Source organism: Lutjanus erythropterus, chromosome 1 (assembly GCF_056507025.1).
Source record: "Lutjanus erythropterus isolate fLutEry1 chromosome 1, fLutEry1.hap2, whole genome shotgun sequence".
NCBI lineage: Eukaryota > Metazoa > Chordata > Actinopteri > Lutjaniformes > Lutjanidae > Lutjanus > Lutjanus erythropterus.
Window position 1 is genome coordinate 21,494,073 of NC_139317.1, and position 14,215 is coordinate 21,508,287.

General features: G+C 38.1%; 1 protein-coding gene across 1 annotated transcript in view; it reads right to left on the bottom strand.

Annotated features, from left to right (window-relative positions):
• pde3b (phosphodiesterase 3B) overlaps window positions 1–14,215 on the bottom strand; it is a 68,992-nt gene that overhangs the window by 10,601 nt on the left and 44,176 nt on the right. The window contains exons 2-8 of the mRNA XM_084716635.1: window positions 7,876–7,926; window positions 5,880–6,128; window positions 4,285–4,430; window positions 2,001–2,101; window positions 1,663–1,894; window positions 1,473–1,564; window positions 89–252 (exon numbers count right to left, since the gene is read on the bottom strand). Of these exons, the coding sequence (XP_084572761.1) occupies window positions 89–252; window positions 1,473–1,564; window positions 1,663–1,894; window positions 2,001–2,101; window positions 4,285–4,430; window positions 5,880–6,128; window positions 7,876–7,926 (1,035 nt within the window). The remainder of the gene's footprint in view (window positions 1–88; window positions 253–1,472; window positions 1,565–1,662; window positions 1,895–2,000; window positions 2,102–4,284; window positions 4,431–5,879; window positions 6,129–7,875; window positions 7,927–14,215) is intronic.

Below are 14,215 nucleotides of genomic sequence, written 5' to 3' on the forward strand. Positions count from 1 at the left end.
GGAGCAGAAATGCAAATAACGTGACAAATGTTAAAGTTGTTCCATCTGCTGTGCTTCAGTAGATAATCATCTCCCTGACAAAACACACCTCTGATTCCTGAGTCTGCTGGTCTGCGCTCGGGCTCTTCTCCTTCTCCTCCTCTGCCGGCCCCTGGTTCCCTGCATCGTCTGTCCTCCCGTCCCCAGACACGTCCGCCTCCACACTCTCCTCCCTGATCAGAGGCTCTCCTGTGAACTCCAACCCTTCGCCTGCTGCACACAGAAGATCACAGAGAAAGGAGAGCTGTGAGCATATGCACACACCTAGATGTAAAAATAAATGTGTTTTTTTTTTTTTTTTTTTTTTTAACTGGGGATTGTCATGCTACTTGTGTGTTTGAATTTTAAATTGGATTTAAATTAATTGATAGATGCCAATACTGATATTAGGGAATGAAGAAGTCTGATATCAATGTCAGCTGATATTTTTTATATAGAATTTAACACACAGAGTATAGAAAATACAGATAAACACACATTATTTAGAAAAGAAAAATAAACTTTACAGATTACAATGATCAAAATGATCATGGTTATCAGTATTACTGTGGTATTGTTGTTGTTAAAATGCCCTTAAGATATTCAAAAAAGTACTGATATTCACAATGAAATCTTTTCATCAAGTTTTACATTTAAAATCTCACAAATTGAAATGGCATCACGTCCTCTGCGATGTAAACTTTTATCAGAATTTTATGTTGATGATGTCGGTCGAGGTAGCTGTGATAGGCAAATATTGGGATGATAATATTGGTCGACCAATATATGTGTCGACACATTGCGGTCTCCAAATGCAATTGCAATTTTAATTTATTCTATGTATTCATTTAATTAATTTATTAATTGATTTGCCCTAATAGTTTTTGAATGGGTTTTTGATACTATAATTAGTAGTATACATTTAAGATGATGTGTTTTAGTCACTAACTTATTTTAAAACTGACTTGCCTTAAACAGGTAACTGCTGTAAACTGAATAGACAAAAAGAAAATGACAACTAAAACAGGTCGCTGGTTACCAGAAGACGCAGCAGTTAATGTGGTTAACATGGTTGATGGTGATTGTAGATAACCACAGAGAAATCAAAGCTAATTTTCAATGTAGAAGTCTTGCTATTCAGTACAATTTACATTTACAAATTTAGTGTTTATTTTAATTTGATTTAATTTTGAGTTTATTAATGAAATCCTCATGTGGAAATGTAGCAGAACACAAAACACAATATGAAATGTTCATTACTTTGTGAGCGTGTGCACCTCTGCCTGTGTTTGTGCCCATCCACTCATATTATCCAGCAGAGGGCAGCATTAACCCCCTAAACTGCCGTTCCTCTTTCAATTAGGATTAGGATTGTCTGCCAACACTCTTTCATTGCACTGAACAATGTGTATCACATGCAAGTGTAACTTTAATGTACACGTTAACGCCTGTACCTGAGCGCCTGCGTTGAGCTTCACTGGTAAATGGCTGATGAGATTCCCCTGTGTCACTGCTGGAAACTCCTTTGAGCATCTGACGACCACAGCTGGAACAGACAGACATAACAATCACAGATATGACTGAATTAAACGTTATGACCACTAACAGAAAATACACAGTAACATTCAGTCCTGCAGCTCTCACCTGGTGCAGAGAGGGAAGGCGGAGCTACGGACCGACTGCTGAAAATCAGGTGAGCTGAGGGTGTAGCCCAGCGGCTTGTGCAGATTCAGATTGACACTCGGCTTTGTCAGGAAGTCAGCCGTGTCTGGGAACTCCACAGGCGGTCGGGTGACAAGAGACGATGAAGAGCCTGCACCTACTGCGAGAGGACCGTGGCTTGGTGAGGTGACTGGGCTCAGGCTCGGAGACGTCCCTGAAGACAACGAAGGGAGTACAGGAAAAGAGAGGAATCAAAACATAATTAACCACAATTATCAAAATCAAAGAGTCTCTGAGGCGTTCTATTTTGTAAGTCTTACCTGCTCTCCTGGGTCCTGCATGGTAGGTGAGGGTAACTGAGGAGGACCTCTGCTTGGGAATGGTGAGCAGGTTTGCATTGGGCCCATTAGACAGACCTGGGCTGGAGCACAAAACACAAATATTCATCACTGGCTCTAAAGGAGATTTTTTTTCTTTCCTCACTCTCTTACATATCCTCTGTATCCATGGATGTCAGTGACAGGCAACAAAATTAAATGCATTGTCACTAAGTATACATTTTCTCAAGTACTGTACTTAAGTACAATTTTAACACACTAATACTTTGCTTAAGTAATTCAATTTTATGCCATTTTATACTTTGACTCCATTCATTCTGAGAGGGAAATATTACACTTTTTCTCCTAAAAAACACATGATATGCTGATATAACCCAGTGCTATACTACTGATCTACACAGTAGTACACAAATCATGTAAAATTGGCTCCACATTAATGAACTACAACATTAAAATGGTTTTCTGTATTTGTTAGTGATAACAACAAAATAATATGATATTCTACAATAATAAAACATTGTGAAAGGTGCCATTTTTATGGCTTATTGAAATTTTATTTCTACTTTTGCTTAAATAAAAAAAACCTTAGTAATTCTTTCATCAATGTGCACAGTTAGTTTGAATAAAACTATATTTTTCTCTGGGTTTGAACATTATTGGAAACACCTGAGATAGAGTACACAACTCAACCAAACATATAACATCGATCTAGTTGGAAATGTTGCATACTAGCAGTTTCCACAGATATAATGAATACTACTTTGAAGTTGTCTCACTGTCTGATGTTTTGCCTCATCTCGTGCACAACAGTGTCAGTAATCTGACACTTCTACAACAATAAAAACATAATGAGCTTCAATTCTTAAGAAGCTCATCAGCCACATCAGCTAATCATCTACTGCCATCCTGTGGAGACATAAAGACACTACACCCCAACAAGTTTGTAGTTCAATTAAATTTAACATGGTGGATTATTGTACTTGTTTACAGTTACTGAAGAAACTTGATATTCTACCGATGCATGTAAACGGTAGGAAACTGTTATAGCCATTATAATCCTAATCTTATTATACAGTTAAACTCAGTCCTTGATTATGTGAAATGTGGTTATATTGTTTGACTCAGAAGAGACGACACTGTGACACACGAACAGTTCCTTCTGCTTTTGGTTTCTCTGTGCGAGTTGAAACCCACACAGAGCTCCACAGCTACATTTTAGGTCGGCAGACACTAAACTGATTTTCAGTGTAAGGCTGCACAGATGAAACAACAAAGAGGACCTTCAAATTGTCAGCAACCTGTGGCTATTAAAAAAGGAAGAAAAAAAATTTATTGCTCACAGCTATCTTGTTTGTGGGTGACACAGCGATGGTCAGATTACCGTAAAACAAACCCAGAGGCGCAGTCAGCATTGTAGCTTGTGGCCGTGTATATTTTACATACATTTACATTGTCTTTGTTTCTCAGATGATGACAGCAGGGTTTGTACTGTTCCATGAAGCAGGATTTGTGTGTTAGCTAGCTAACTCTGCGCGTACACACAAGCAGCCGTTTTTGTTCAAGGTGCAAAATATGAAAATGACCTCCTCACAGTATGGACAGTGACAAGCACTAAAGATTAAAAAAAGTGACAAGTTTACAAACATGTAAAATAACTTTACTTGTCATGATAATTTATTGTATCAAATCAGACATATGTTAAATGTTTGGTGGTTATAAACCAAAGCAGAGGGAACATGAGGCGACGTAATAAGGACATAATAATATGGAAAATGTTTGTTTGGACTCAGTGATGTGATGATATAGCTGTGATAACCTGTAGCATGATACGGATGTGCAGTGAGACTAGGAGGGATCTAAAATAAGCAATAGTAAACTTGTTTTAATTGTCAAATCTGGCTTCTCTCTTAACTTCTCACCTGGTCCTCTAAGTAAACGTTCTGCAGAGCTGACCTGGTTTCCTGTGAGCTGTACTATTTCTATTACTGTTTTGACAATGAGTATGATTTTTTGCTTTTTTAGAACTCACTAATAAACCCATTCATAACTTTTTTCAAGCTCAAAAAAAGCCCTTTGACTACTGTGTGCAGGTGCTGCTGCGCCTCCTGAGGAGGACCAGAGCTGGAGCACAGTCACATTATTCAGATTTTGCAGGAACAGCCATTAATCTGATTCCAAAGATTGGGCAGAATCAGGGTAAAGCACAGCCCAGATAGCGTGTTTTTCTGGAAGGTGGTAAGGAGTGCAGTTATGTTTGTGTTGGTACCTGGTCAAGTTGAGGTCAGGGTGGGGTCTCTTGCCATTGTTACGTTCCCACCGCAAAGAAGCGGAGTCGAGAGGAGGGAGAGGGGAGGAGGAGGTGGAGCTCCGCCTGGGCTGAGGGGTGGGGAGGCTGTTTCTGCTGCTCAGACCCTGATGGAGAAAGGAAGTTTTTCCAGTACAGATATGTTTTATACACAGAGCGAAGATGCTGGTCATGTTACATGATAACATTATCACACCAAAAAGCTATGAGCGTTCCTTAAAGGGACAGTCCCCCCAAAGTTCATGTTGCATATTTTTCCATCTAGATTATATAGATATCAGCCATGGGGATGTCTGCCTTCTCTAAAATATTATAATGGAACAAGATGGCACTCGGCTTGTGGTGCTCAAAGTGCCATAAATACATTTCAGAAACTCAACAGCAACGAATTTTTGTGGCACTTTGAGCACTGCTGAGTTCCATTATATTTGAGAGACGGCAGACATGTCTATGGCCAATATCTCCAAAACTCTGCAACTCACATCTAAATAGTCCAGGGCCCCGTTTCCCAGAGCCTTCGTAGAGCTACGTGCGTCGTAAGTTGTATTTTAAGGTCTCCCTTAAGGTTGTCCCAACTCTGGGAAACAGCCTGTAACCTTAAGGGAGACCTTATAATACAACTTACGACGCACGTAGCTCTATGAAGGCTCTGGGAAACGGGGCCCGGATCAGTCATTCTGACTGGGTCATGACCCACAGGTACATCAGAGGAGATTTTATTTGGGTTACCAAATAAAAGACAACAGAAGAAATTCTGCAAATTTAAGATTTAATTCTGATCTGAAATATCAATATTGTTTTACTGATGAGAGGAAAAAACAAAAGCCTAATTTTGCCTAAATGCACTTATTTTGTCTCATTTATTGAAGTAGACTACATGTCCTTCATTGTTTTCCTGATGAGAGGAAATAAAAACCAATAAGATAGTGTGTTACCTCGGTCTTAATGAAATTAATGTATTTGTTTTCAATAACATGCATCAAAATAATATCAAATAACAACAAAATGGCAGTAAAAATGGCCAGAAATGTTCATTTATGTGCAAATTAACTATTCCCAAGATTTTTTAATAATGCCTTTTGTGAATTGGGTCACAGTGACCTGCCATTTTTTGAAAGTGGATACCTAGAAAAAATGTGTGAGAAAAACTGATGTAGATGAATAATAAATAGCACTAAAGACCAGATGTGTTTGAGGTGGACTGTTCCTTTAGGCCATGTTCAGATTGACAATAGCAAAAAAGAGTATAGCAAATAGCAAAAGTGTCCTGCAGAAACTTCTGCCGCAACGCAATGCAGCTTCACCTGTCAACACATCACCTGAGCAATCAGATATGTGAATAGAGTCAGTCTGTTGTCTACCATGCAATCACAAAGATTGAAGATAAAGTGAATCTTGATATGGTAACTTTCCACACATGTAAAAATTCTCATTGTATTAGGAACTATCTGTTTGAAGAGGACAACCCACTGGTAGTTACCAGTGTGGAGAACTGCAGTAGATGGGAGATTTGTGTATCCAGACTAGCTTGGCGCAGCAGTCGTGCTTGTACCCACCTTAATGGTTTTCCTGTCACCTCTCTCTACGGAGTCCTCCACCTCGTCGCAGGGGTAGAAACCTGGGAAGGGGGTGAACGGGTTGACTCTGGGGCGGCACGAGCCAGAAAATGTCCCCATGAGGCTGGAGATGCTGCGCAGAGATGAAATGGTGTGCGGCGAAAGAGACGAGTCCATCAGCAGGTCTGACACCAGGTTCCTGGCCTCGTTGATGACCGAGAGATCCACGCCATTTCCGCTCACTGCACCCTGCCATACGCATACGTACATTACACAGAGTGGGGGACAGAGCAGTAATGGCACACTCGGTTTTATAAATGTTTGTGAGAAAGTTTTGTGAAGAGACTAGTCAGGTTGCTACCAATTTGAAAACAAAGCCCAAATTTTGTCTTATGGCTTGAGACTGTTGTCTACTTGCCTCCTGCTGGAGTGTATTGTGATATGGACAACAGACAGGGTGACAGTCCACTGTCCAGACCGTTTCTGCTAGTGATGATGTGGTAGGAATCAAACACAGTGTCGATGAAGTCTCCTAATTTCTTTCTCTACTCTTGTTCTTTTAGAATCCCTTTTCCCACAGCTGGTTTTACTATTAGATATTTACTATATTTTATTTTATCTCTCACCTCAATCCTCCAGTAAGAGTGTCATGATTCTCCACCATTCGATTTGACTTTGGAATTTTAAGGCCATGATTCATTTTCAATTTGAACAATTTTTTTCTTTTTGAAAAGATCAAAAGATCATCTGTTTAAGCCATGGACATCTTCAAAATTCTCTGTATCAAGTTTAATAAAACACGACAGAACACAACAGAGACAGTAACAACAACTTCAGTGCATTGGAAGAAAAATACACCGTCTAAAGCCCATATGAGAAGTGTGGTGTTGTGCTAATCAGGGAAGTAACTAACAATTATTTTCATTAGCAATTAATCTGCACATTATTTTCTCAATTTATTCACTAAGATGTCTTCAAATTGCTTCTTTTGTCCAACCAACTGCCCAAAACTCAAAATGACTCATTTACTATCATAAATGACAAAGAAAAACAGCAAATCATCACATTTAAGAAGTTGGAACCAGAAAATGTTTGACATTTTTGATTCAAAAATGACTGAAACAATTGTTTTCTATTTTCTGTGTATATATATTGTAGTGGAATGCACATATTTTTTTTACATACATATATTATATATATATTTCATGTAGAAATTACTGGAATGGAAAAATGCCAAAGTGCAGAAACATAAAACTCAAAAGTTGAAACAAAGTGGTTTCATAACATAAAAATATAAACCTAATTACCACAGTGTGGTTGAATTTAACTTGTTTGAGTCTGTAAAAATTAGCTGAAAAACACAACTTAAGATTTGCATCATGAGTCTTGTAATTTTTATTTTGTTCAAAATGGATTTTTATAAAACTGGTATTTAAAAAAGTATCGTTCAGGAACCAGTATTGAAGTTGAGGTATCGCTACTGGTACCAGTCACGAAATTTTTTGAACGATACCCAGCCCTAAACATACTTACAGCATAAAGTAACCCAGTTTTCTTTCAGGGATCAATATAGTTTTTCTGATTCACATCTAAAGTGAAATTTTAAGAGCAGTCAAAAAACATGTGCAATCCTTCCTTTTTTTAGGGCAGGTTTCATGAGGGGAAAATGTTCTGGCTGGCTTGACCCTGTCTTGTCTGAGAGGAACAAATAATGATTTTTTGGTCTGTGTGAGTCAAATTCTTTGATAGATTACACAAATAGTTCAAACAAGACAAAGAATGTCTGCATAAGATAAAATGTGGCATGACAACGATGCCAAGGTCACTGTATGCCATGTTTTACACAATGTGGATTTTGCCCAACAAAAAAAAAAGAAAAACTTACCAGTAATAGAAATGAATGCCCTAAAGGTGACTTATAGACCACTCTATCTGAAAAGACGTGTATTATCTGTGTGTTACCTGAATGAACAGTTAAACTCGACACAATACTGACCTGATACTGTGGTTTGTACCAGTGTTTCAGATCCCAGTCCCACAAGATCATCTGAAAAACACAAGAGAGACACAACAACTGTCAGTTAAATGTCATCACTGTATTTGTGTTTGTGCATAACAGAGAATATGAGTATTTTACATGTAAAGAGCGCAGGCTTTGACCTCTGCTCCACTTTCAGCACACATGCCTTATGAGTTTTCAGCGAGGGCATTGGCAGGTCAGTGACTAGCTGCTAACTCCTCGTCTATTCTGCCTGTTATCCAAACACACAGTGCAGTCACAGTTTACATTTAGGATTTCCTGCACCGCCACATGATGCACTCTCTTCTACTACAGGTATGCTAAAGCGCAAGTCCTTTGCAACAGCAGACTGAGGCCTTTCACTGACAGCAAAAGAGAAAAAAAAAAAGCAAACCACTAAAACCACCATGGTGCGTCTACAATGGAGCTGCGAGATCTTATCTGGCCCCAACTACGTCAATCGGCAGCATTTCCACGCTATCTGTTGGTAACCAAACAGGAGCTCTCACACGTTACAGCAGAGTACAGTCAAAGTTGCTGCAGGTTGTGTAACATTAACTTTACAGACCTGAAGTAACCTAAAACTGTATCTCAAATGTAAAGACAATGCAAATTTGATAGAAATAAATTAGTTAAGATAGAAGTTAACTTGGCCTGTTTATGTTAAGAGTCCAATTATACTTTTGCATATTAAATGATATTCATTTTTTCAGCCCCACACATTTAAGCACTGAATGTTCTTACTTTTAATAGCATAATATTAGAAAACATAAAGTCCAGTCTGACAACTGCTTATTATAGTTTTGCATTTTTCATTTAGTTTTAAATTTTTGTTTTCAGTTCAGATTAGTTTCTATTAGTTTCCAGAAAGGTGTTTCTAATTAAGTTTTTATTGTTTCAAACTGTTTAGTTTTAGTTTAGTTTTTCTTAGTTTCAGTATTAGTTTTGGGGTTTATGTATTATAATAAGGGGGTATGTGTTAGCAGCAAGTCTAAATAATCTAAAGTCTTGATCAGTGCCTCCTTATGCTTGTTTTGTCAACAAATTTGATCAAATTGACAAATGCTAAAACTTCAGACATTTCTTGCACATTTCAGTTCTATTTTAGTTAGTTTTCTAAGTACACAATATCATTTCAGTTAGTTTTTGCTTCTTTCTAAAGACCAGTTTATATTTTTATTTTGATTAACTACAATATTTTTCCACAGCCAGTTTTAGTTTTTAGTTCAGTTTTAGTTAAAGGCATAATGTGGAACATTTTCCAAGAGAACAATGTATAGACTCATATACACATAATGCCTAATGACCCACTAGAAGTGAGTTGTGGTGTCTGTATCTGCAGCCCTCTGCCTGCATTTTCTTATTTTCTCATTATTTTGTTGTTCTCAGGACACTTCACCAACCCAAAAACATCTCTATTTGACATCCTGGAAATGAGACTCAACAATCAATTATCTTTCTGGTGCGTTTACGAACAGCTTGGACGAATCCTACCGACCCTACCTTTAATTATAATAACCTTGCTGATGATGGTGACAAAGTGAAATTGAAAAAGCAGTTTTCCATGTTAATTCCAGGCATTTATTTTAGAAGGCCATCATGCAGTCTCACCCCACACCACAAGGGGGAGGGACACAGAGGATTAAACCTCATCTATGAACCACCACAACAACCTCAACTACATGTAAACAGACACCCTCATACTGTATGTGCTTCTTTTTAACATCTCAGCCAGCCGTCATATTGTCAAGAATAATCAAAGTACATCGTATGACGTTAAAAACATCTAATAATTTCACACTGGATTCATTATTTGGTCATAATGAGCAATGTCACAAGCTTTAATGAGACACTATTATTTCATTTATCAAATAAAACAAATTCACTTTATTTTAGGGAATAGTTTTGCATTAGATTTTTGAGATTACAATTTAAAATTCTTTCTTCTGCTACTGGTCTACATTGTGTGATTACAAAAACAACATGACAATTTTAAAGAGGTTCAAGGCCAGCTTTTTTCATCTAATAAGAAAATCATTACAGCACCAAAAGTACCACATTTACATCTAACTTGACATGTTGCACAATGTATTTTGTCTTTTTTTTTTTTACCAGTATATTGAACATTTGTATTTGTACATTGTCATTTGTGTCTCTATTTTTGTTACCTGCCAAGGGACTAAAGATGTAAATTTTTTTATTATTTAGTATTTTTGCTAAAACCCGGCATGTTTACACCTTTTATTTTTATACTGAAAGGCCTTAACTTATGCTGCCCATTAAAGTATACTATTTTTTCAGCTTTCTGTCATTTTATTGTCTGATTTCATACATGTTTCTGCATATAATGTAATGTATAAATTATATGAACGCCATAACTAAAGGTAGTTAAATAGATCAGTGGCTCCGTCCCATTTCCTCTAATCAGTAACTGTTTCATTGATCAAGGTGGGATGTTGGGTGTTTGTCATCAGCATCTGTACAATGCTGCCAAACATTTAATATGGCAAATAAGCCCTGCCATGGCAACCCGACATAGAGGCCAGCAAACAATGCTCCATACACCATGGCAACGGGATGGCGGGAGACGGCCGGAGGACAGAGTTGTTGGCCTTCTGCTTGTTTACGGACTGACACAGACGGGCTGAAACAGAGAGAGAGAGACGGGTAAACGCTGAAGGAGAGGATGCCATTAAGGAGGGGACGGAGTGTAAAGGACAGAGAACGACAGACAGAGATAAAGTTAAAAAAAAAAATGTAGAGAGCATACAGTGTGTGCTTGGCCTTCATTTAACTCAACCAAAGGACCGTGTTTTCTCAATCACACACCCATGATACGCAAAAGTCACACAATATACCGTCACATGTATACAATATGTCTACACCACTACAGTATCTCTTCACCTGTGTATAATCTGTGCACAAATGCTCCAAACACAGCCCAGAAACAGGAAAAGCTGGCTACCTGGGTGCTGCCACCACCACCACCATTTAAGCATGTGCCAAGCAACAACTTATTTACAGTGAGGGCTTTCTGCAAGTGACAAGATTAAAATCTTTCAATGAACAGGAGATATTTTCTTTACCGATGTTATGAAAACATCTGTGCATGAGGGCAGACACACAGACGGAGACACACAACTCAGCTGCTGACACTTAAAGACACCTGTACACACGCAGACACACGCAGACACACACAGACACACGCAGACACACACAGACACTGCAGAACACATGACATTATTTGTCACTGCTGAGACATTTAGGTGCAATTGTGAAACAGAGTTTTTCTCAAGTACACTGAGATACAAGCACTTTCCATTCCCATTTATACTAATTTATACTTCTACTCAACTACATTTGAAAAGGGACATACTGTAATTTTTATACCACTAAATGTAAGGGTGACAGCTGTAGCTATTTGTTACCGTGCAGATTAAGATTTTACACATAAATCATGTCACCATCTTGTAAAAATATGATGCACTGTTATAGATACTACTGCTACTGTTAAATACTCAACAGTAATATAAGGTAATTAAAACTAGGACGTACATAAAATATCAGAGGTGATAATGGGAAACTTATATAATCGTTTACGATTCCAATAATGAAATTATAATGATTATGAATGATTCTCAGGTATATTTTCTGAATACTGGAGTTTTATTTTTACTTAATGTATTGTATTTTTACATTGCAGTATTGCTAATTTTACTTCATGGCTAGGGATGCTGAGAAAGGTAGACAATATAAATGACTGTAAATCATGCTATAAACCCAATTATGAGGACTGTAAATACTATGATCAGGTGTATGTGGGACAGGGAAGTTAATGATTACTTGATTAATCACTGTTACTAATTCAACAGATTAAAAATGGATTAAACATCAATGTATGTTTTGTGAACAATTTTTCACATTTTCTCACGATCTGGTTTGTTTTGTTAGTCTAAAAATGGCAGTAACTGTGCCCAATTTGATAGTTTTATTTATTTAAATTGTTTATTCTTCATGGATCAATGTTTCCCATAACAAATGTGCTGCTAGAATTGTTTAAATAAAACTTAAACTCAAAAAAAGATGTGCATTTTGTATCTTAATTATTAATGATGAATTGATTTTTGATTTTTAAAACGCACATTGTCCTCTAGTGAGGACATTTTGCAACTTCATACTGACACTGAGAATATGGTGATATGTCTGCAACAATGTCAGAATGCCTACTAGGGCTGCACGATATGGAAAAAATATATATTGTTATTATTTTGAGAGATATTGTGATTATGATATGACAATTTTCATTTTCACTGAAGAAACTGTTAAAATCATGATGATGTGACATTTATCTATCTATCTATACAGAACAAACATGTTTCTTTCTTCTTGAGAACAAGATTTATAGGCCAGGGCATCTCTGCAGCTCTACAGTACTTCATTATAATGCTGTTTTGTCACACATTTTACCTTTATCAAGAATTGCAGCTTCTGCAATTTGGATATTGCACTTGAATATATTGCAATTGCGATAATATTTCAGATCGTTAATTAATTAACCAATTGTGACACCCTACTACTGCTACTCATGGCACATATTTTCAACACTCTGCCACAGACGGAGCTTGTTAGACTTGTACGACTGGCTGTAACACTGTGTGCACGCCTACATGTGCATGCGTATGAAGATTATTTATGGTGCAGGTATTTCAAAAAGGGAAATAACTGCACTATATTCATGCACACCTGCACGAATATACAGATACTAAACAAACAAGGAGATACCCACACAGACAATAACACACACAATCAAACATGCATGTCACTGCACAGGGAAAACGTAGCACAGATCAACACCTCACATACGCACAGTTATTTAACATGAGACAAGTCGTAAATATTTCCCAACAGGAGTCAATAAACCTGTGCGAGCTATTAGACAGACAGTTTGTTACACCTGCTTGTCATATTAGCTGAGCTAGGAGGTGCTAGAACTGATAAAAACACGCTAATAAGAGCATGGGGTACAGAGAAAAGGTATCAAAGGCAGCAGGCAGGCAGGCGGGCTATTTGTATGGAGAGGAGCAGGGCAGTGCTGACGTCAGTGTGCAGCGACACACACAGCGTCAGCAGCCCCTCCGCTCATGCACACGCTGATAATGAGGACAGGGCTCTGGCTGTCAAGACACGCACGGGAAGAAAAGATGATACGGAAAGGGGAAAAGAAAGCACAGCACCCGCTTGGGAAAGAGAGCTAACCAGATGAGAGGTCTGTAGAGAGAAAGAGAGTGCATGTGTGTGTGTCCTATTGGTCAGACAGAGTTTCAACAGCTAGGATATGGCTGGGCCTGTAGCACAGTGCCAAAGCTCAGGCAGTGTTAGCTGATGGTCGGCCAGCAGCTGAGGCGACTGAAGGAAGCAGCAGACTGGGATTAAAAAACACCGTCTCTGAACTTTTGACCCAGACTGACTCACTGCAAAGATGATTCCTGCACTCAAACGCACGTAAAACTGACCCAAATAACAAGATGTACAATAGCATATACTACAGCTGCAGCTTTTCTTTTACCTACAAAATGCATTTAGTTTTAAATATTAAGTTCCAACAACCTTAGCTGTTTTAAGAGCTAGACTAAAACGGAAATAATCAAAAGCTGCACTCTTCCTTCTGGGGCTCTCAAATCTTTCTTGGTAACAACGACAAACAGCATTTTCCTCGTAAGTTGCCACAGATAAATGCAAATTGGTTATGAAGAAGAAAATGAATGCAACAGTGACCTCGCTTCAACCCCACATCAGATAAAGAAATTACTGACAACAAAGAGCAAACAACTTCAATTATATGGAAGCGGTCACGTTATCTTTAAAGGGACAAGAAGGCTTTCATTAAGACACTCAGCAAAATGTGCAAACTGCAAACGAAAAACAGGAAGCACAAGTAAAAGGTGCCATATCAGTGAATGGACAGAGTGTGAGATTCTGGGCCAGCAGTTTCCAGGGTCCAAATCTGGCCACTCCAAGTTGACCGACTCTCTGGAAATGGAGTGTCACAAGTTGACAATTCAGTCTGATATCAGGCAAGGTGCACTGATATGCCTGTAAGCCCACAAACATTTTCCAACATGCGAAAAGCTCTGCTTCTTTAGAGAGACAGTTCACCCCAAAATCAAATATACATATATGAAACTGCTCACAACAAGGTCTATGAATTATCTTGAGTAACTGGGTCATTATTTTTGGAAAGAGATGCTGGTTTTGAATTTATCAAATGCATTTTTTGGTGCTTTGAACACCATTTAGTCCCATTATACTGGAGACA